Source organism: Oncorhynchus gorbuscha, unplaced genomic scaffold (genome assembly GCF_021184085.1).
Source record: "Oncorhynchus gorbuscha isolate QuinsamMale2020 ecotype Even-year unplaced genomic scaffold, OgorEven_v1.0 Un_scaffold_681, whole genome shotgun sequence".
Taxonomy (NCBI): domain Eukaryota; kingdom Metazoa; phylum Chordata; class Actinopteri; order Salmoniformes; family Salmonidae; genus Oncorhynchus; species Oncorhynchus gorbuscha.
In genome coordinates, this window is record NW_025745762.1 from 137,041 (window position 1) to 162,500 (window position 25,460).

General features: G+C 46.3%; 1 protein-coding gene across 1 annotated transcript in view; it reads right to left on the minus strand.

Annotated features, from left to right (window-relative positions):
* Positions 1–25,460, minus strand: part of LOC124019784 (thyroglobulin-like) — a 113,118-nt gene that overhangs the window by 36,561 nt on the left and 51,097 nt on the right. The window contains exons 32-40 of the mRNA XM_046335210.1: positions 20,116–20,231; positions 18,736–18,844; positions 18,238–18,435; positions 16,009–16,179; positions 12,893–13,002; positions 12,720–12,777; positions 12,494–12,631; positions 11,899–12,118; positions 968–1,015 (exon numbers count right to left, since the gene is read on the minus strand). Coding sequence (XP_046191166.1) covers positions 968–1,015; positions 11,899–12,118; positions 12,494–12,631; positions 12,720–12,777; positions 12,893–13,002; positions 16,009–16,179; positions 18,238–18,435; positions 18,736–18,844; positions 20,116–20,231 — 1,168 coding nt within the window. The remainder of the gene's footprint in view (positions 1–967; positions 1,016–11,898; positions 12,119–12,493; positions 12,632–12,719; positions 12,778–12,892; positions 13,003–16,008; positions 16,180–18,237; positions 18,436–18,735; positions 18,845–20,115; positions 20,232–25,460) is intronic.

Sequence of the window (25,460 nt, forward strand, 5' to 3'; positions counted from 1 at the left end):
CTTTGGGGAAACTAAACAGGAATTGTCTCCTAAAGACTTTGTCATTATCCTAAAGAAGATGTTTGTTATTGCTTGAAGTAGTGAATTATAACAGAACCAGTGGGACCCAGGTAACACTGCCCTAAGGTCTCTCAGCCCCAGAACCAGTGGGACCCAGGTAACACTGCCCTAAGGTCTCTCAGCCCCAGAACCAGTGGGACCCAGGTAACACTGCCCTAAGGTCTCTCAGCCCCAGAACCAGTGGGACCCAGGTAACACTGCCCTAAGGTCTCTAGGCCCCAGAACCAGTGGGACCCAGGTAACACTGCCCTAAGGTCTCTCAGCCCCAGAACCAGTGGGACCCAGGTAACACTGCCCTAAGGTCTCTCAGCCCCAGAACCAGTGGGACCCAGGTAACACTGCCCTAAGGTCTCTCAGCCCCAGAACCAGTGGGACCCAGGTAACACTGCCCTAAGGTCTCTCAGCCCCAGAACCAGTGGGACCCAGATAACACTGCCCTAAGGTCTCTCAGCCCCAGAACCAGTGGGATCCAGGTAACACTGCCCTAAGGTCTCTCAGCCCCAGAACCAGTGGGATCCAGGTAACACTGCCCTAAGGTCTCTCAGCCCCAGAACCAGTGGGACCAAGATAACACTGCCCTAAGGTCTCTCAGCCCCAGAACCAGTGGGACCCATTACATTTACATTTAAGTCTCTCAGCAGAACCTTAGGTAACACTGCCCTAAGGTCAGAACTTACCAGTGGGACCCAGATAACACTGCCCTAAGGTCTCTCAGCCCCAGAACCAGTGGGACCCAGGTAACACTGCCCTAAGGTCTCTCAGCCCCAGAACCAGTGGGACCCAGGTAACACTGCCCTAAGGCCTCTCAGCCCCAGAACCAGTGGGACCCAGGTAACACTGCCCTAAGGTCTCTTACCCCTCAGTGATAGGCTTGGCACTCAGGTAACACTGCCCTAAGGTCTCTTACCCCTCAGTGATAGGCTTGTCACTCAGGTAACCTCTTACCCTCAGGTCTCTTGTCCCAGGTTGACACCACCCTAAGGTCTCTTACCCCTCAGTGATAGGCTTGTCACTCAGGTTGACACCGCCCTAAGGCCTCTTACCCCTCAGTGATAGGCTTGTCACTCAGGTTGACACCGCCCTAAGGCCTCTTACCCCTCAGTGATAAGACTCAGGTTGACCAAGGTCTCTCTTAGTGAAGGGGTCACTCAGGTTGACACTGCCCTAAGGCCTCTCCCCCAGAACCAGTCAGATCAACTGTTGAAACACAACAGACAGAACAACACAAATGGCTTGCTCCTGAAATAACAGAACATTTTATTATTTTCTGGAGAAAACCACTGTGTTTGCTTCCTTCCACTGTTTTAATGGAGATAAGTTGATGATGTTTTAGAGGCTAATGTATTATTCTGGTAAATTGTCTTGTCATATGGTTGTGGGATAAGTTGAAGAAGACCTACAGCAGCACACTACAACATACTGACCATGAACCTACCAGGGACCTCATCACTACAACATACTGACCATGAACCTACCAGGGATCTCATCACTACAACATACTGACCATGAACCTACCAGGGACCTCATCACTACAACATACTGACCATGAACCTACCAGGGACCTCATCACTACAACATACTGACCATGAACCTACCAGGGACCTCATCACTACAACATACTGACCATGAACCTACCAGGGACCTCATCACTACAACATACTGACCATGAACCTACCAGGGATCTCATCACTACAACATACTGACCATGAACCTACCAGGGACCTCATCACTACAACATACTGACCATGAACCTACCAGGGATCTCATCACTACAACATACTGACCATGAACCTACCAGGGATCTCATCACTACAACATACTGACCATGAACCTACCAGGGATCTCATCACTACAACATACTGACCATGAACCTACCAGGGATCTCATCACTACAACATACTGACCATGAACCTACCAGGGATCTCATCACTACAACATACTGACCATGAACCTACCAGGGATCTCATCACTACAACATACTGACCATGAACCTACCAGGGATCTCATCCTACAGGACTCATCACTACAACATACTGACCATGAACCTACCAGGGATCTCATCACTACAACATACTGACCATGAACCTACCAGGGATCTCATCACTACAACATACTGACCATGAACCTACCAGGGATCTCATCCTGCAGAACTCACTACAACATACTGACCATGAACCTACCAGGGATCTCATCACTACAACATACTGACCATGAACCTACCAGGGATCTCATCACTACAACATACTGACCATGAACCTACCAGGGATCTCATCACTACAACATACTGACCATGAACCTACCAGGGATCTCATCCTGCAGAACCTCACTACAACATACTGACCATGAACCTACCAGGGATCTCATCACTACAACATACTGACCATGAACCTACCAGGGATCTCATCACTACAACATACTGACCATGAACCTACCAGGGATCTCATCACTACAACATACTGACCATGAACCTACCAGGGATCTCATCACTACAACATACTGACCATGAACCTACCAGGGATCTCATCCTGCAGCACATCACTACAACATACTGACCATGAACCTACCAGTGATCTCATCCTGCAGAACCTCACTACAACATACTGACCATGAACCTACCAGGGATCTCATCACTACAACATACTGACCATGAACCTACCAGGGATCTCATCACTACAACATACTGACCATGAACCTACCAGGGATCTCATCACTACAACATACTGACCATGAACCTACCAGGGATCTCTTCCTGCAGAACCTCACTACAACATACTGACCATGAACCTACCAGGGATCTCTTCCTGCAGAACCTCACTACAACATACTGACCATGAACCTACCAGGGATCTCATCACTACAACATACTGACCATGAACCTACCAGGGATCTCATCACTACAACATACTGACCATGAACCTACCAGGGATCTCTTCCTGCAGGACTTCACTACAACATACTGACCATGAACCTACCAGGGATCTCATCCTGCAGCACCTCACTACAACATACTGACCATGAACCTACCAGGGATCTCATCCTGCAGAACATCACTACAACATACTGACCATGAACCTACCAGGGATCTCATCACTACAACATACTGACCATGAACCTACCAGGGATCTCATCCAACATGCAGCACCTCACTACAACATACTGACCATGAACCTACCAGGGATCTCATCCTGCAGAACCTCACTACAACATACTGACCATGAACCTACCAGGGATCTCATCACTACAACATACTGACCATGAACCTACCAGGGATCTCATCTGACCATGAACCTACACATCACTACACATACTGACCATGAACCTACCAGGGATCTCATCCTGCAGCACATCACTACAACATACTGACCATGAACCTACCAGTGATCTCATCCTGCAGAACCTCACTACAACATACTGACCATGAACCTACCAGGGATCTCATCCTGCAGAACATCACCATACAACATACTGACCATGAACCTACCAGGGATCTCATCACTACAACATACTGACCATGAACCTACCAGTGATCTCATCCTGCAGCACCTCACTACAACATACTGACCATGAACCTACCAGGATCTCATCCTGCAGAACCTCACTACAACATACTGACCATGAACCTACCAGGGATCTCATCACTACAACATACTGACCATGAACCTACCAGTGATCTCATCCTGCAGCACCAGGGACCATCTACAACATACTGACCATGAACCTACCAGGGATCTCATCACTACAACATACTGACCATGAACCTACCAGGGATCTCATCACTACAACATACTGACCATGAACCTACCAGGGATCTTCTCAGGACTCACTACAACATACTGACCATGAACCTACCAGGGATCTCATCCTGCAGAACCTCACTACAACATACTGACCATGAACCTACCAGGGATCTCATCACTACAACATACTGACCATGAACCTACCAGGGATCTCTTCCTGCAGCACCTCACTACAACATACTGACCATGAACCTACCAGTGATCTCATCCTGCAGCACTACAACATACTGACCATGAACCTACCAGGGATCTCATCCTGCACTACAACATACTGACCATAAACCTACCAGGGATCTCATCCTGCAGAACCTCACTACAACATACTGACCATGAACCTACCAGGGATCTCATCCTGCAGAACCTCACTACAACATACTGACCATGAACCTACCAGGACCATGATCTCATCACTACAACATACTGACCATGAACCTACCAGGGATCTCATCACTACAACATACTGACCATGAACCTACCAGGGATCTCATCACTACAACATACTGACCATGAACCTACCAGGGATCTCATCACTACAACATACTGACCATGAACCTACCAGGGATCTCATCACTACAACATACTGACCATGAACCTACCAGGGATCTCATCACTACAACATACTGACCATGAACCTACCAGGGATCTCATCCTGCAGCACCTCACTACAACATACTGACCATGAACCTACCAGGGATCTCATCAGATAGACAGCCCCCTCCCCACAACATACTGACCATGAACCTACCAGGGATCTCATCACTACAACATACTGACCATGAACCTACCAGGGATCTCATCACTACAACATACTGACCATGAACCTACCAGGGATCTCATCACTACAACATACTGACCATGAACCTACCAGGGATCTCATCACTACAACATACTGACCATGAACCTACCAGGGATCTCATCCTGCAGCACCTCACTTTCCACCAACAGAAAGAACAATGCCATACTCTTTGCCTGACTGGACTCTGTCTAACTGAGCTCAATGTTTACCTAACCAGTATGATTCATTGTGACTGGGCTACAGTACAGTCCTCTGGCCAGGGTTACTGGGTCTGAGTGAATCTGGCTGTGGTCTTGAAGTACAGGATGTCCCAGAGAGAGCCATGTTCCTGTCTGAACACCCCAGATGTCAACAGCCCAGAACCCTTTAATGAGAGGAAATGAGGGTTTAATGAGCAAATCGAGGAGAGACGTAACTAGCTGTCTGCTTGGAAATGAGTTTCATACAGAGAGAAGCACAGTTCTGGACAATATGTTACTGACCCCATTTACCATAAAGCCCAGCATTTTGGTCTGGTGGGCGTTTTCTGTACGTACAACATGTCTCTCATGACAACAGGCAACAGGTTGCTGTTAAACGGGATGAGTTGGGGGGTACTCGTGATAATATTAAGTGATCTTGATAAAGTCTTCACTACTGTGGATAAGAGACTACATGTGGCAGGTAGCAAATCATTTCCCACAAAATCAAGTGGATCATTTTATTTCATTTTCCATCTGGTCTGCATCTGATAAATGACTCTGGTATGGCAGACTCCCCTCAGCGTGAGAGAGAAGTGACAGTGTCATTATACACACCTCTAGTAGCCTAGTGATTAGAGCGTTGGGCCAGTAACCGAAAGGTTGCTGGATCAAATCCCTGAGCTGACAAGGTAAAAAAATCCGTCGTTCTGCCCATGAACAAGGCAGTTAACCCTCTGTTCCCCCCCGCTCTATAATGAAGACGTGAATGTCAATTAAGACAGCCCCCCTCCCCCCCGCTCTATAATGATAGACAGACCCCCCTCCCCACTAGAAGCTCTATAATGATAGACAGACCCCCTCCCCGCTCTATAATGATAGACAGACTCTATAATGATAGAAGCTCTATAATGATAGACAGATAGACCCCCCTCCCGCTCTATAATGATAGACAGACCCCCTCCCCAGCTCTATAATGATAGACAGACCCCCCCCCCGCTCTATAATGATAGACAGACCCCCTATAGAAGCTCTATAATGATAGACAGACCTGTATCCCCAGCTCTATAATGATAGACAGACCCCCCTAGAAGCTCTATAATGATAGACAGACCTGTATAGAAGCTCTATAATGATAGACAGACCTGTCTATAATGATAGACAGACCTGTATAGAAGCTCTCTATAATGATAGACAGACCTGTATAGAAGCTCTATAATGATAGACAGACCTATATATAAGCTCTATAATGATAGACAGACCTATAATGCTCTATAATGATAGACAGACCTGTATAGAAGCTCTATGATAGACAGACCTGTATAGAAGCTCTATAATGATAGACTGATAATGATAGACTGTCTATAGAAGCTCTATAATGATAGACAGACCTGTATAGAAGCTCTATGATAGACAGACCTGTATAGAAGCTCTATAATGATAGACAGACCTGTATAGAAGCTCTATAATGATAGACAGACCTATATATAAGCTCTATAATGATAGACAGACCTATATAGAAGCTCTATAATGATAGACAGACCTATATAGAAGCTCTATAATGATAGACAGACCTGTATAGAAGCTCTATAATGATAGACAAACAGACCTGTATATAATCTCTATGATAGACAAACAGACCTGTATATAATCTCTATGATACAGACAGACCTGTAGAGAAGCTCTATAATACAGACGGACCTGTGGAGAAGCTCTATGACAGACAGACCTGTAGAGAAGCTCTATGATACAGACAGACAAACCTGTAGAGAAGCTCTATGACAGACAGACAGACCTGTAGAGAAGCTCTATGACAGACAGACAGACCTGTAGAGAAGCTCTATGATACAGACAGACCTGTAGAGAAGCTCTATGACAGACAGACAGACCTGTAGAGAAGCTCTATGGCAGACAGACAGACCTGTAGAGAAGCTCTATGATACAGACAGACCTGTGGAGAAGCTCTATAGCAGACAGACCTGTAGAGAAGCTCTATAATACAGACAGACCTGTAGAGAAGCTCTATGACAGAAAGACCTGTAGAGAAGCTCTATAATACAGACAGACCTGTAAAGAAGCTCTACGACAGACAGACCTGTAGAGAAGCTCTATGATACAGACAGACCTGTGGAGAAGCTCTATAGCAGACAGACCTGTAGAGAAGCTCTATGATACAGACAGACCTGTGGAGAAGCTCTATGATACAGACAGACCTGTAGAGAAGCTCTATAGCAGACAGACCTGTAGAGAAGCTCTATGATAGACAGACATACCTGTAGAGAAGCTCTATAATACAGACAGACCTGTAGAGAAGCTCTATAATACAGACAGACCTGTAGAGAAGCTCTATAATACAGACCGTCCTGTGGTGAAGCTCTATGACAGACAGACAGACCTGTAGAGAAGCTCTATGATACAGACAGACCTGTAGAGAAGCTCTATGACAGACAGGCCTGTAGAGAAGCTCTATGACAGACATACAGACTTGTAGAGAAGCTCTATAGCAGACAGACCTGTAGAGAAGCTCTATAGCAGACAAACCTGTAGAGAAGCTATATGATACAGACAGACCTGTGGAGAAGCTCTATGATAGACAGACCTGTAGAGAAGCTCTATGATACAGACAGATCTGTAGAGAAGCTCTATATAGCAGACAGACCTGTAGAGAAGCTCTATAGCAGACAGACCTGTAGAGAAGCTCTATAGCAGACAGACCTGTAGAGAAGCTCTATAGCAGACAGACCTGTAGAGAAGCTCTATAGCAGACAGACCTGTAGAGAAGTCATAAAGCATGTGCAGACAGAGGTCAGTAGTAAAGAGGAGATGGGATAGCCCCTGTTGAAGCTTACAGACACACACACACACACACACACACACACACACACACACACACACACACACACACACACACACACACACACACACACACACACACACACACACACACACACACACACACACACACACACACACACGTGTATCGTAGGAGGTTGGTGAAACGTTAATTGGGGAGGACTGGGCTCGTGGTAATGACTGGAGTGGAATCAGTGGAATGGTATCAACTACATCATACACATGGTTTCCATGGTTTCCATGGTTTCCATGGTTTCCATGTGTTTGACACCATTCCATTCACTCCGTTTCGGACATTATTATGAGCTGGTGTCCTCTCAGCAACCAGTGTGTAAATTACAACTGTCTGTGTTCAGAGATCTTTAAAGAGCAGTAGAGATGTAGAGATGACATGCAGCTGTCATAACAGAATATGTCTGTACATATTAACGTACTGATAGATGAGAGACGAGACACATTTATGCAAACGTCTATCCCCAATAATATAAATTGGATGAAGAACTTTCTAAGTCATGGCAAACAAAGCATGTTCATCTACACTCAGTTCCCAGAAAGCCTTTGGAAAGATATTTGATTGGCCTGTTAGCCCATCAGCTGGTGGTACATCTGCTGCTGGAGTTAACAAGGGAACAATTGTTTTGGGCCGTGTGTGTGTGTGTGTGTGTGTGTGTGTGTGTGTGTGTGTGTGTGTGTGTGTGTGTGTGTGTGTGTGTGTGTGTGTGTGTGTGTGTGTGTGTGTGTGTGTGTGTGTGTGTGTGTGTGTGTGATGATGTGTGTGTGTGATGATGCTCCTCCTCCAGTGCTGAGTTACAGTGGGTATGTTCCCCTGCAGATATCAAAGGGTTCTTTATAACGACGTCCCAGACAGTCACTGGTTCCACAGTCATGTTAATGAGGGAACCTCCACCTGCCGTACACCTCAGCAAACATATTAAACACGTTCTTTAAAGGTAAAGGTAGTACGGAGCTAGCTAGCTGTTTTCAATGCAACAGAAGCACACAGAGCACCATTCAGAAGGACAAGACACCCAGCTGAAAATCATACGGTTTGAATTAATCTACAACAAGGCTCATTCTGTTTCACTGCTGCTGTGATGAGCACGATAATAATAACAAGAGCTCTGGGTTACAGGCAAACGAATAGTCTGACAGCAGAGGGAGAAGGGGAGGGAACAGTAGAGAGGGAGAGAGGGGGGGGAAGAGGGGGGGAGAGGGGGGGGGAAGAGGGGGGGGGAGAGAGGGAGAGAGGGGGGGGGGAACAGTAGAGAGGGAGAGAGGGGAGGGAACGGTAGAGAGGGAGAGAGGGGGGAAAGGGAGGGGGGGAGAAGGGGGGAAGGAAAGGGAGAAGGGGGAGGGAACAGTAGAGAGGGAGAGGGGGGAAAGGGAGGGGGGGGAGAAGGGGGAAGGAAAGGGAGAAGGGGGAGGGAACAGTAGAGAGGGAGAGAGGGGGGAGGGGGGGGAGGGGGGGGGGGAGGGAGGGGGGAGGGAGAGAGGGGGAGGGAACGGTAGAGAGGGAGAGAGGGGAGGGAGGGAACAGTAGAGAGGGAGAGAGGGGAGGGAAAGGGAGAGAGGGGGGGAAAGGGAGAGAGGGGGGGAAAGGGAGAGAGGGGGAGGGAGAGAGGGGGGGGGGGAAGGGGGAAGGAAAGGGAGAAGGGGGAGGGAAAGGTAGAGAGGGAGAGAGGGGGAGGGAGAAGGGGGAGGGAAAGGGAGAGAGGGAGAGAAAGGTAGAGAGGGAGGGAGGGAGGGAGAGAAAAAGCAGATGCTCTTCAGAGAGCTGTATTGAATTTAACAGGACACTCAGGTTAGCTGTGACCACCAGTAGAACCAGTGGATGTGTCCACAAATGGTCATAGGGCTCTGGTCAAAAGTAGTGCACTACATAGGGAATAGGGTCCCCGTAGGGCTCTGGTCAACAGTAGTGCACTACATAGGGAATAGGGTCCCCGTAGGGCTCTGGTCAAAAGTAGTGCACTATATAGGGAATAGGGTTCCATTTGAATCACAGCATCTGACACAGACGACTAACTCACGGCACAACATATTAAAAAACACAGACAATTCTGAAGTCAGTGGTACTCTGGTACTCTGTCAGTGGTGCTCTGTCAGTGGTACTCTGTCAGTGGTACTCTGTCAGTGGTACTCTGTCAGTGGTACTCTGTCAGTGGTGCTCTGTCAGTGGTACTCTGTCAGTGGTGCTCTGTCACTCTGTCAGTGGTACTCTGTCAGTGGTACTCTGTCAGTGGTACTCTGTCAGTGGTACTCTGTCAGTGGTACTCTGTCAGTGGTACTCTGTCAGTGGTACTCTGTCTCTGTCAGTGGTATGCACTACGCATATAAACACAGACAGGAAACCTTCAAAACTGTCTTTTGTTATTTTTAAACCTCTTGCCAATTCACACAAGCTGAGAGATAAAAGCAGGAGACAGTATCACAACAGAGAAGAGCGGTTGTTTTCAACAGCGACTAAAATGGAAAGCCTGGGTTTGTGTAACCTTGGAAAAGGCAGCCTGCTGTCATTTGAGCAAGAGCAGGATCACGCTACCGACATTACTCACAGGTCTCCTTTCTCAACCCGCAGAGCTGCTCAAGTGTACGGCTGTGTCCCAAATGGCACCATATACCCTACATAATGTTGTACTTTAAATGAGCCCTGGTCAAAAGTAGTGCTCTATATAGGGAATAGGGTGCCATTTTGGGAGTCAGCCAGAGCCAAGCAGTGGCAGTCGTCCTAACTTCTGATATACAGCCTTGTTGACCTGTTGCTAGGAACAAGACCAAAACAAGCCTAGGATCACAAACAGCGAGGCTGCTGGGATTCCCAACTTCACCAGTCATTATGAAGTAGAGGGAGGAAGAGAACACTAGTGATGGCTGGGCCAGTCATTATGAAGTAGAGGGAGGAAGGGAAGACAACACTAGTGATGACTGGGCCAGTCATTATGAAGTAGAGGGAGGAGGGGAAGACAACACAAGTGATGGCTGGGCCAGTCATTATGAAGTAGAGGGAGGAGGGGAAGACAACACTAGTGATGACTGGGCCAGTCATTATGAAGTAGAGGGAGGAAGGGAAGACAACACTAGTGATGACTGGGCCAGTCATTATGAAGTAGAGGGAGGAAGGGAAGATAACACTAGTGATGACTGGGCCAGTCATTATGAAGTAGAGGGAGGAAGGGAAGACAACACTAGTGATGGCTGGGCCAGTCATTATGAAGTAGAGGGAGGAGGGGAAGACAACACTAGTGATGACTGGGCCAGTCATTATGAAGTAGAGGGAGGAAGGGAAGACAACACTAGTGATGACTGGGCCAGTCATTATGAAGTAGAGGGAGGAAGGGAAGACAACACTAGTGATGGCTGGGCCAGTCATTATGAAGTAGAGGGAGGAGGGGAAGACAACACTAGTGATGGCTGGGCCAGTCATTATGAAGTAGAGGGAGGAGGGGAAGACAACACTAGTGATGGCTGGGCCAGTCATTATGAAGTAGAGGGAGGAAGAGAACACTAGTGATGGCTGGGCCAGTCATTATGAAGTAGAGGGAGGAGGGGAAGACAACACTAGTGATGACTGGGCCAGTCATTATGAAGTAGAGGGAGACAACACTAGTGATGGCTGGGCCAGTCATTATGAAGTAGAGGGAGGAAGGAGGGGAAGACAACACTAGTGATGACTGGGCCAGTCATTATGAAGTAGAGGGAGGAAGGGAAGACAACACTAGTGATGGCTGGGCTTCATGTTCAGATGATTGTCACCCTTCTTGGTGTGTGAGGTGTGGGGTTGCTGGAGTTAAAAACTCACCCTTCTTGGTGTGTGAGGTGTGGGGTTGCTGGAGTTAAAAACTCACCCTTCTTGGTGTGTGAGGTGTGGGGTTGCTGGAGTTAAAAACTCACCCTTCTTGGTGTGTGAGGTGTGGGGTTGCTGGAGTTAAAAACTCACCCTTCTTGGTGTGTGAGGTGTGGGGTTGCTGGAGTTAAAAACTCACCCTTCTTGGTGTGTGAGGTGTGGGGTTGCTGGAGTTAAAAACTCACCCTTCTTGGTGTGTGAGGTGTGGGGTTTCTGGAGTTAAAAACTCACCCTTCTTGGTGTGTGAGGTGTGGGGTTGCTGGAGATAAAAACTCACCCTTCTTGGTGTGTGAGGTGTGGGGTTGCTGGAGTTAAAAACTCATCCTTCTTGGTGTGTGAGGTGTGGGGTTGCTGGAGTTAAAAACTCACCCTTCTTGGTGTGTGAGGTGTGGGGTTGCTGGAGTTAAAAACTCACCCTTCTTGGTGTGAGCGGTGTGGGGTTGCTGGGGGAGCACAGGGCTGCAGGCCTGTCTCAGGGGTTTGTCGTAGGCCCCACACACCTGGGTGTCTGGGTACAGGGCGCAGGTAAAGTACACTGAGCTCTCATCTCTCACATCAGCCAAGTGGCACAGCTCCTCCTCCTCACAGCCTGAAACACACAGAGAACACCTGAAACACACCTAAAACACCTGAAACACACAGAGGACACCTGAAACACACAGAGGACACCTGAAACACACAGAGGACACCTGAAACACACAGAGGACACCTGAAACACACAGAGGACACCTAAAACACACAGAGAACACCTAAAACACACAGAGGACACCTGAAACACACAGAGAACACCTGAAACACACAGAGGACACCTGTAACACACAGAGGACACCTGTAACACACATTATACGAGTGCTAAAGATGAAGGCCATGTGATAGTAGTGAGAAACAACAAAAATATTCAGTGTATGAGATTCAAGGTGAATTGCTTTTGCAAAAGGCAAGCCATGAAGCTGATATATCCTACGTTTCAGACACCACAGCTGAGCCTCCTGTGCAGAGAACTGATGTTTAAAGATCCAGTAGTGCAGGCTGGGGATGTCCCGTTCAGAGTCCACAACAACAGCACTGCTGTCCAGGGTCACAAACGTCTCCTTCACTGCATCTACGGGACGGGATGAGGTACAGCGTAACAAACAGTTGCTTTAGGGTTTGGCTCCTAGTAATAGGAGAATTAAGAAGGCTGAACTAACCCGACAGAACAACTCTGGGGGCTTGTTGTGGGAGGACACTGCTACAGGCTGGGGAGGTCTTGGGACAGTGGTCATGTCAGACTCTGAAACATGGATCATTTTAGCATGTGAGAAAGAGAAGTCAAGACAACCCAGTAATGTTTATTCAGAAGTACATTGTTTTATAAATCTGCATAAGGAATTAAATGTTCAATACCTTTCCAGAGGTAAATGCCTTGGAACCCAATAATGGTGGCCTGGTAGTCAGTTTTGTTCTTGCTTGATGTTGGCAGAGCTGTATCAGCTGTGAGAGAAACATACTGACCATTACATCACTTCATAAACACTTAGTTACAGAGTAACACTTCATAACCACTTAGTAACAGAGTAACACTTCATAACCACTTAGTTACAGAGTAACACTTCATAACCACTTAGTAACAGAGTAACACTTCATAACCACTTAGTTACAGAGTAACACTTCATAACCACTTAGTTACAGAGTAACACTTCATAACCACTTAGTAACAGAGTAACACTTCATAACCACTTAGTAACAGAGTAACACTTCATAACCACTTAGATACAGAGTAACACTTCATAACCACTTAGTAACAGAGTAACACTTTATAACCACTTAGCTACAGAGTAACACTTCATAACCACTTAGTAACAGAGTAACACTTCATAACCACTTAGTTACAGAGTAACACTTCATAACCACTTAGTTACAGAGTAACACTTCATAACCACTTAGTTACAGAGTAACACTTCATAACCACTTAGTTACAGAGTAACACTTCATAACCACTTAGCTACAGAGTAACACTTCATAACCACTTAGTAACAGAGTAACACTTTATAACCACTTAGCTACAGAGTAACACTTCATAACCACTTAGTAACAGAGTAACACTTCATAACCACTTAGTTACAGAGTAACACTTCATAACCATTTAGTTACAGAGTAACACTTCATAACCACTTAGTTACAGAGTAACACTTCATAACCACTTAGTTACAGAGTAACACTTCATAACCACTTAGTTACAGAGTAACACTTCATAACCACTTGGTTACAGAGTAGAGTAACACTTCATAACCACTTAGTTACAGAGTAACACTTCCTAACCACTCAGTTACAGAGTAACACTTCATAACCACTTAGTTACAGAGTAACACTTCATAACCACTTAGTTACAGAGTAACACTTCATAACCACTTAGTTACAGAGTAACACTTCATAACCACTTAGTTACAGAGTAACACTTCATAACCACTTAGTTACAGAGTAACACTTCATAACCACTTAGTTACAGAGTAACACTTCATAACCACTTAGTTACAGAGTAACACTTCATAACCACTTAGTTACAGAGTAACACTTCATAACCACTTAGTAACAGAGTAACACTTCATAACCACTTAGTAACAGAGTAACACTTCATAACCACTTAGTAACAGAGTAACACTTCATAACCACTTAGATACAGAGGACACTTCATAACCACTTAGTAACAGAGTAACACTTCATAACCACTTAGATACAGAGTAACACTTCATAACCACTTAGTTACAGAGTAACACTTCATAACCACTTAGTAACAGAGTAAAACTTCATAACCACTTAGTAAGAGAGTAACACTTCATAACCACTTAGTTACAGAGTAACACTTCATAACCACTTAGTTACAGAGTAACACTTCATAACCACTTAGTAACACTTCATAACCACTTAGTTACAGAGTAACACTTCATAACCACTTAGTTACATAGTAACACTTCATAACCACTTAGTAACACTTCATAACCACTTAGTAACAGAGTAACACTTCATAACCACTTAGTTACAGAGTAACACTTCATAACCACTTAGTTACAGAGTAACACTTCATAACCACTTGGTTACAGAGTAACACTTCATAACCACTTAGTTACAGAGTAACACTTCATAACCACTTAGTAACACTTCATAACCACTTAGTTACAGAGTAACACTTCATAACCACTTAGTTACAGAGTAACACTTCATAACCACTTAGTAACACTTCATAACCACTTAGTAACAGAGTAACACTTCATAACCACTTAGTTACAGAGTAACACTTCATAACCACTTAGTAACAGAGTAACACTTCATAACCACTTAGTAACACTTCATAACCACTTAGTAACAGAGTAACACTTCATAACCACTTAGTTACAGAGTAGAGTAACACTTCATAACCACTTAGTTACGGAGTAACACTTCATAACCACTTAGTTACAGAGTAACACTTCATAACCACTTGGTTACAGAGTAACACTTCATAACCACTTGGTTACAGAGTAACACTTCATAACCACTTGGTTACAGAGTAACACTTCATAACCACTTAGTTACAGAGTAACACTTCATAACCACTTAGTAACACTTCATAACCACTTAGTTACAGAGTAACACTTCATAACCACTTAGTTACAGAGTAACACTTCATAACCACTTAGTAACACTTCATAACCACTTAGTAACAGAGTAACACTTCATAACCACTTAGTTACAGAGTAACACTTCATAACCACTTAGTAACAGAGTAACACTTCATAACCACTTAGTAACACTTCATAACCACTTAGATACAGAGTAACACTTCATAACCACTTAGTAACAGAGTAACACTTCATAACCACTTAGTAACACTTCATAACCACTTAGTAACAGAGTAACACTTCATAACCACTTAGTTACAGAGTAGAGTAACACTTCATAACCACTTAGTTACGGAGTAACACTTCATAACCACTTAGTAACATAGTAACACTTCATAACCACTTAGTTACAGAGTAACACTTCATAACCACTCAGTAACAGAGTAACACTTCCTAACCACTCAGTTACAGAGTAACACTTCATAACCACTCAGTTACAGAGTAACACTTCATAACCACTCAGTTACAGAGTAACACTTCATAACCACTTAGTTACAGAGTAACACTTCATAACCACTTAGTTACAGAGTAACACTTCATAACCACTTAGTTACAGAGTAACACTTCATAACCACTTAGTTACAGAGTAACACTTCATAACCACTTAGTTACAGAGTAACACTTCATAACCACTTAGTTACAGAGTAACACTTCATAACCACTTAGTTACAGAGTAACACTTCATAACCACTTAGTTACAGAGTAAAGTAACACTTCTTTTACCCCCAAATATTTCCAATGGAGATCCTTAATTGAGCTTTTAAGTCCAGGAATAGGTTTAATCTGTGTCTGGGAAACGGTCCTTAAATGTTACGGTAATAGTCTAGGTAGATATCCTTACTGATGTTGAAGTCTTGTCCTCCAAAGTTAAAGATGAACTGTTTCTGCAGTTTATTGTAGGTGACTCCAGCCCCACAGATCCTGTTCGCCTTGGCCAGGCCAGACACATCCCAGTCTGCCTCACTGCATAGCAACATGTCTGGGTAGCTCAGCAGACCACACATAATGGTACCTGGACGGACAGAGAGAGACAGAGAGACAGAGAGAAAGAGAGAGAGAAAAGAGAGAGAGAAAGAGAGAGAGGGAGAGAGGGGGAGATTTGAAGAATTTAATTGCTCATCAATGATAATATAATATATTGAGATTTACATTGGTTCAGGATGTGCATTGTTTTTTATAAACTGGGTGGTTCGAGCCCTGAATGCTGATTGGCTGTAAGCCGTGGTATATTAGACCATATATCATGGGTATGACAAAATATATATTTGCACTGCTCTAATTAAGTAGGTAACCTGTTTATAATAGCAATAAGGCACCTGGGGAGTTTGTGATATATGGCCAATATAACACGTCTAAGGGCTGTATCTTGGGGCCCCTGAATGACGTTGCGGTCTAAGGCACTGCATCTCAGTGCAAGATGCGTCACTACAGTCCCTGGTTCAATTCCAGGCTGTATCACATCCGGCCGTGATTGGGAGTCCCATAGGGTGGCGCACAATTGGCCCAGCATCGTTCGGGTTTGGCGGGGAAGGCCGTCATTGTAAATAAGAATTTCTTCTTAACTGACCTGCCTAGTTAAATAAAGGTTAAATAAAATAATTAAAAACAGCCCTTAGTCATGTTATATTGGCCATATACCACACCCCCTCAGGCCTTATTGATGAAATATCCAACCTATTGGAAATGGGCTAAGATTCAATAAGTGTATGAGCTTCCTCACTAAGCAGCATCACACAATGTGGTTCTGGATGCTGTCTTCACATACGACCACTTAGTAACAGCATCACACAATGAGGTTCTGGATGCTGTCTTCACATACGACCACTTAGTAACAGCATCACACAATGTGGTTCTGGATGCTGTCTTCACATACGACCACTTAGTAACAGCATCACACAATGAGGTTCTGGATGCTGTCTTCACATACGACCACTTAGTAACAGCATCACACAATGTGGTTCTGGATGCTGTCTTCACATACGACCACTTAGTAACAGCATCACACAATGTGGTTCTGGATGCTGTCTTCACATACGACCACTTAGTAACAGCATCACACAATGTGGTTCTGGATGCTGTCTTCACATACGACCACTTAGTAACAGCATCACACAATGAGGTTCTGGATGCTGCCTTCACATACGACCACTTAGTAACAGCATCACACAATGTGGTTCTGGATGCTGTCTTCACATACGACCACTTAGTAACAGCATCACACAATGTGGTTCTGGATGCTGTCTTCACATACGACCACTTAGTAACAGCATCACACAGTGGTTCTGGATGCTGTCTTCACATACGACCACTTAGTAACAGCATCACACAATGTGGTTCTGGATGCTGCCTTCACATACGACCACTTAGTAACAGCATCACACAATGAGGTTCTGGATGCTGCCTTCACATACGACCACTTAGTAACAGCATCACACAATGTGGTTCTGGATGCTGTCTTCACATACGACCACTTAGTAACAGAGTAACACAATGAGGTTCTGGATGCTGCCTTCACATACGACCACTTAGTAACAGCATCACACAATGTGGTTCTGGATGCTGCCTTCACATACGACCACTTAGTAACAGCATCACACAATGAGGTTCTGGATGCTGCCTTCACATACGACCACTTAGTAACAGCATCACACAATGTGGTTCTGGATGCTGCCTTCACATACGACCACTTAGTAACAGAGTAACACAATGAGGTTCTGGATGCTGCCTTCACATACGACCACTTAGTAACAGCATCACACAATGTGGTTCTGGATGCTGCCTTCACATACGACCACTTAGTAACAGCATCACACAATGTGGTTCTGGATGCTGTCTTCACATACGACCACTTAGTAACAGCATCACACAATGTGGTTCTGGATGCTGCCTTCACATACGACCACTTAGTAACAGCATCACACAATGAGGTTCTGGATGCTGTCTTCACATATGACACAGCCTTTTTAGCTCGGTCCGTTTGTGCTCTTGTCCACTCCATTGATGTCTTAGCATGACAAGGAGTTGGGCATGTTAGCACAAACAGACTGGCACTCAGGCTACAGGCTTTTACCTCCGCTGAGAACGTTCTGGTTGAGGATGAAGCCGTCACAGCAGGTGTTCTGGGTACACTCGTCCTGACAGAAACGATGGACGTCGGTCAGAGTGGTTCCTTCAGCTGCAAACACCACGGTACGGTACACACCAGAACTGGCCTTACGGAAACTCAACCTTTCAAAGGTCTTCTGGGCCTTAGTGGTGAATTCATGACCTGTGATACAGAGAGAGACTGATTCTCATGGTCTGGTAGAGAAACACAGCTGGATTTAGAGCAGGACAAAATGAACCAGATTCATGTCTGATTGTGCAGTAGGTGAATTCCTTATTCTATTGAGAGGAGTTAGAGAGAGAGAGAGAGAGAGAGAGAGAGAGAGAGAGAGAGAGAGAGAGAGAGAGAGAGAGAGAGAGAGACTTCGTGGACTGTTGTGAGAGAGGAGGACAAAGAACAGGATGGACGTTGTGGAGTTCAGCAGAGTCACTTTGTAAGAGGACAAACAAGCTCATACTGAACCTTTCTTCCTGATGACCGTGACGTTCTGTCTGTCAGCCCCGTTCACCTTCAGAGAACAGCTCAGGTTCTGGAACATATCAGCACCTGCATTTCCCAGGAACCCTTTGGTCTGGGAATCACAAGCAAAGGGGACACTTGAAAGAGTTCACACACAACCCAACAATATCTAATGGAAACAGCAGTCACAGCCAAACCGTTTCGAAAGCATCAAACCTACTATGTCAATTTGGTGTGTTGATTTGTTCTGCAATGAATAATTGAATAATAATACGATAGTAACATTTCTGAGAGATTATAGTGATGTTCCTCGTTTGATTAGATGACCCCTAATGACCCTGTAACACTCTTCTATCTCCTGTAGTATGAATCAGGGGTCCAGAACCCTCTTCTATCTCCTGTAGTGTGAATCAGGGGTCCAGAGCCCTCTTCTATCTCCTGTAGTGTGAATCAGGGGTCCAGAACCCTCTTCTATCTCCTGTAGTGTTAATCAAGGGTCCAGAGCCCTAATGGCGCTGTAACACTCTTCTATCTCCTGTAGTGTGAATCAGGGTTCCAGAACCCTCTTCTATCTCCTGTAGTGTGAATCAGGGTTCCAGAACCCTCTTCTATCTCCTGTAGTGTGAATCAGGGGTCCAGAGCCCTCTTCTATCTCCTGTAGTGTGAATCAGGGGTCCAGAACCCTCTTCTATCTCCTGTAGTGTGAATCAGGGGTCCAGAGCCCTCTTCTATCTCCTGTAGTGTGAATCAGGGGTCCAGAACCCTCTTCTATCTCCTGTAGTGTGAATCAGGGGTCCAGAACCCTCTTCTATCTCCTGTAGTCTGAATCAGGGGTCCAGAACCCTCTTCTATCTCCTGTAATGTGAATCAGGGGTCCAGATGAAAGCTGTGTGTACAACACACCAACATGACATAGGTTGATTCCCAAATAGCACCCTACACCCTTTATAGAGCACTGCTTTAGACCAGTGGTGTAAAGTACTTCACTAAAAACACTTTAAAGTACTACTTAAGTTTTATTTAGGGTATCTGCACTTAAATTAAATTATGGATGACTTTCACTTTGACATGAGTTATTTTCTATAAAGGTATCTTCACTTTGACTCAAGTATAACGATTGAGTACTTTTTCCACTACTGCTTTTGACCAGAGCCCACAGAGAAATGTGGGTCTCATTTGGGACGGGTCCACACTGCGGACGGAGAAAAGACAGATTGTGGACGTCCCATACTGCGGACGGAGAAAAGACAGATTGTGGACGTCCCATACTGCGGACGGAGAAAAGACAGATTGTGGAAGTCCCATACTGCGGACGGAGAAAAGACAGATTGTGGACGTCCCATACTGCGGACGGAGAAAAGACAGATTGTGGACGTCCCATACTTGCTCAGAGGTTTGGCATCGGATGTTAGCAGCGTCGGTGCTGTAGAGTTCACAGTGACTCTGTCCTTCTTCAGCGTAAAGGACGATGTAAAGACAAGTCTGGACCTGGGCACAAGCTGGGGAGTGACACAAACATAACCAATGTTTTACACTCGTGGTTTTGGTATATAAACACTTGTAGTGAGTCAGAACTTGCACCCTATTCCCTATATAGTGTATGCCTTTTGACCAGGGTCCATAGGCCTGTAGTGAGTAACACACACATACTACAGGGAATCGGGTGCCATTTGACCAGGGTCCATAGGCCTGTAGTGAGTAACACACACATACTACAGGGAATCGGGTGCCATTTGACCAGGGTCCATAGGCCTGTAGTGAGTAACACACACATACATTTCGGGTGCCATTTGACCAGGGTCCATAGGCCTGTAGTGAGTAACACACACATACTACAGGGAATCGGGTGCCATTTGACCAGGGTCCATAGGCCTGTAGTGAGTAACACACACATACTACATACTAATCGGGTGCCATTTGACCAGGGTCCATAGGCCTGTAGTGAGTAACACACACATACTACAGGGAATCGGGTGCCATTTGACCAGGGTCCATAGGCCTGTAGTGAGTAACACACACATACTACAGGGAATCGGGTGCCATTTGACCAGGGTCCATAGGCCTGTAGTGAGTAACACACACATACTACAGGAATCGGGTGCCATTTGACCAGGGTCCATAGGCCTGTCAGTAACACACACATACTACAGGGAATCGGGTGCCATTTGACCAGGGTCCATAGGCCTGTAGTGAGTAACACACACATACTTCGGGTGCCATTTGACCAGGGTCCATAGGCCTGTAGTGATTGTAACACACACATACTAGGGGTGCCATTTGATCCATAGGGTAGTGAGTAACACATTTGAATCAGGGTCCATTTGACCAGGGTCCTGGCCTGTAGTGAGTAACACACACATACTACAGGGAATCGGGTGCCATTTGACCAGGGTCCATAGGCCTGTAGTGAGTAACACACACATACTACAGGGAATCTGCCATTTGACTCCATAGGCCTGTAGTGAGTAACACACACATACTACAGGGAATCGGGTGCCATTTGACCAGGGTCCATAGGCCTGTAGTGAGTAACACACACATACTACAGGGAATCGGGTGCCATTTGACCAGGGTCCATAGGCCTGTAGTGAGTAACACACACATACTACAGGGAATCGGGTGCCATTTGACCAGGGTCCATAGGCCTGTAGTGAGTAACACACACATACTACAGGGAATCGGGTGCCATTTGACCAGGGTCCATAGGCCTGTAGTGAGTAACACACACATACTACAGGGAATCGGGTGCCATTTGACCAGGGTCCATAGGCCTGTAGTGAGTAACTACTACAGGGAATCGGGTGCCATTTGACCAGGGTCCATAGGCCTGTAGTGAGTCACACACATGAGGGAATCGGGTGCCATTTGACCAGGGTCCATAGGCCTGTACAGTAACTACATACTACAGGGAATCGGGTGCCATTTGACCAGGGTCCATAGGCCTGTAGTGAGTAACACACACATACTACAGGGAATCGGGTGCCATTCCATGACCAGGTAACACACATCCAGGGAATCGGGGCCTTTGACCAGGGTCCATGGCCTAAAGTACACACACATACTACAGGGAATCGGGTGCCATTTGACCAGGGTCCATAGGCCTGTAGTGAGTAACACACACATACTACAGGGAATCGGGTGCCATTTGACCAGGGTCCATAGGCCTGTAGTGAGTAACACACACATACTACAGGAATCGGGTGCCATTTGACCAGGGTCCATAGGCCTGTAGTGAGTAACACACACATACTACAGGGAATCGGGTGCCATTTGACCAGGGTCCATAGGCCTGTAGTGAGTAACACATACCTGGGAATCGGGTGCCATTTGAGGGTCCATAAATACTACAGGGAATCGGGTGCCATTTGACCAGGGTCCATAGGCCTGTTGAGTAACACACACATACTACAGGGAATCGGGTGCCATTTGACCAGGGTCCATAGGCCTGTAGTGAGTAACACAATACTACAGGGAATCGGGTGCCATTTGACCAGGGTCCATAGGCCTGTAGTGAGTAACACACACATACTACAGGGAATCGGGTGCCATTTGACCAGGGTCCATAGGCCTGTAGTGAGTAACACACACATACTACAGGGAATCGGGTGCCATTTGACCAGGGTCCATAGGCCTGTAGTGAGTAACACACCAGTACAGGGGAGACTACAATCGGGTGCCATTTGACCAGGGTCCATAGGCCTGTAGTGAGTAACACACACATACTACAGGGAATCGGGTGCCATTTGACCAGGGTCCATAGGCCTGTAGTGAGTAACACACACATACTACAGGGAATCGGGTGCCATTTGACCAGGGTCCATAGGCCTGTAGTGAGTAACACACACATACTACAGGGAATCGGGTGCCATTTGACCAGGGTCCATAGGCCTGTAGTGAGTAACACACACATACTACAGGGAATCGGGTGCCATTTGACCAGGGTCCATAGGCCTGTAGTGAGTAACACACACATACTACAGGGAATCGGGTGCCATTTGACCAGGGTCCATAGGCCTGTAGTGAGTAACACACACATACTACAGGGAATCGGGTGCCATTTGACCAGGGTCCATAGGCCTGTAGTGAGTAACACACACATACTACAGGGAATCGGGTGCCATTTGACCAGGGTCCATAGGCCTGTAGTGGTAACATATCACACATACTACAGGGAATCGGGTGCCATTTGACCAGGGTCCATAGGCCTGTAGTGAGTAACACACACATACTACTACAGGGAACCAGGGTCCATAGGCCTGTCGGGTGCCATTTGACCAGGGTCCATAGGCCTGTAGTGAGTAACACCACATACTACAGGGAATCGGGTGCCATTTGACCAGGGTCCATAGGCCTGTAGTGAGTAACACACACATACTACAGGGAATCGGGTGCCATTTGACCAGGGTGGGGTCCATAGGCCTGTAGTGAGTAACACACACATACTACAGGGAATCGGGTGCCATTTGACCAGGGTCCATAGGCCTGTAGTGAGTAACACACACATACTACAGGGAATCGGGTGCCATTTGACCAGGGTCCATAGGCCTGTAGTGAGTAACACACACATACTACAGGGAATCGGGTGCCATTTGACCAGGGTCCATAGGCCTGTAGTGAGTAACACACACATACTACAGGGAATCGGGTGCCATTTGACCAGGGTCCAGGCCTGTAGTGAGTAACACACATACTCCTGTATTTGACCAGGGTCCATAGGCCTGTAGTGAAACACACACATACTACAGGGAATCGGGTGCCATTTGACCAGGGTCCATAGGCCTGTAGTGAGTAACACACTTTAACATACTACAGGGAATCGGGTGCCATTTGACCAGGGTCCATAGGCCTGTAGTGAGTAACACACACATACTACTACAGGAATCGGGTGCCATTTGACCAGGGTCCATAGGCCTGTAGTGAGTAACACACACATACTACAGGGAATCGGGTGCCATTTGACCAGGGTCCATAGGCCTGTAGTGAGTAACACACACATACTACAGGGAATCGGGTGCCATTTGACCAGGGTCCATAGGCCTGTAGTGAGTAACACACACATACTACAGGGAATCGGGTGCCATTTGACCAGGGTCCATAGGCCTGTAGTGAGTAACACACACATACTACAGGGAATCGGGTGCCATTTGACCAGGGTCCATAGGCCTGTAGTGAGTAACACACACATAGGCCTTTGACCAGGGTCCATAGGCCTGTAAGTAACACTGAGTGAACACACCATACTACAGGGAATCGGGTGCCATTTGACCAGGGTCCATAGGCCTGTAGTGAGTAACACACACATACTACAGGGAATCGGGTGCCATTTGACCAGGGTCCATAGGCCTGTAGTGAGTAACACACACATACTACAGGGAATCGGGTGCCATTTGACCAGGGTCCATAGGCCTGTAGTGAGTAACACACACATACTACAGGGAATCGGGTGCCATTTGACCAGGGTCCATAGGCCTGTAGTGAGTAACACACACATACTACAGGGAATCGGGTGCCATTTGACCAGGGTCCATAGGCCTGTAGTGAGTAACACACACATACTACAGGGAATCGGGTGCCATTTGACCAGGGTCCATAGGCCTGTAGTGAGTAACACACACATACCAGGGTCCATCGGGTGCCATTTGACCAGGGTCCATACTACAGGCCTGCCATTTGAGTCCATAGGCCTGTAAGTAACACACATACTACAGGGAATCGGGTGCCATTTGACCAGGGTCCATAGGCCTGTAGTGAGTAACACACATACTACAGGGAATCGGGTGCCATTTGACCAGGGTCCATAGGCCTGTAGTGAGTAACACACACATACTACAGGGAATCGGGTGCCATTTGACCAGGGTCCATAGGCCTGTAGTGAGTAACACACACATACTACAGGGAATCGGGTGCCATTTGACCAGGGTCCATAGGCCTGTAGTGAGTAACACACACATACTACAGGGAATCGGGTGCCATTTGACCAGGGTCCATAGGCCTGTAGTGAGTAACACACACATACTACAGGGAATCGGGTGCCATTTGACCAGGGTCCATAGGCCTGTAGTGAGTAACACACACATACTACAGGGAATCGGGTGCCATTTGACCAGGGTCCATAGGCCTGTAGTGAGTAACACACACATACTACAGGGAATCGGGTGCCATTTGACCAGGGTCCATAGGCCTGTAGTGAGTAACACACACATACTACAGGGAATCGGGTGCCATTTGACCAGGGTCCATAGGCCTGTAGTGAGTAACACACACATACTACAGGGAATCGGGTGCCATTTGACCAGGGTCCATAGGCCTGTAGTGAGTAACACACATACAGGGAATACCATTTGACCAGGGTCCATATCACATACTACAGGGAATGCCATTTGACCAGGGTCCATAGGCCTGTAGTGAGTAACACACACATACTACAGGGAATCGGGTGCCATTTGACCAGGGTCCATAGGCCTGTAGTGAGTAACACACACATACTACAGGGAATCGGGTGCCATTTGACCAGGGTCCATAGGCCTGTAGTGAGTAACACACACATACTACAGGGAATCGGGTGCCATTTGACCAGGGTCCATAGGCCTGTAGTGAGTAACACACACATACTACAGGGAATCGGGTGCCATTTGACCAGGGTCCATAGGCCTGTAGTGAGTAACACACACATACTACAGGGAATCGGGTGCCATTTGACCAGGGTCCATAGGCCTGTAGTGAGTAAC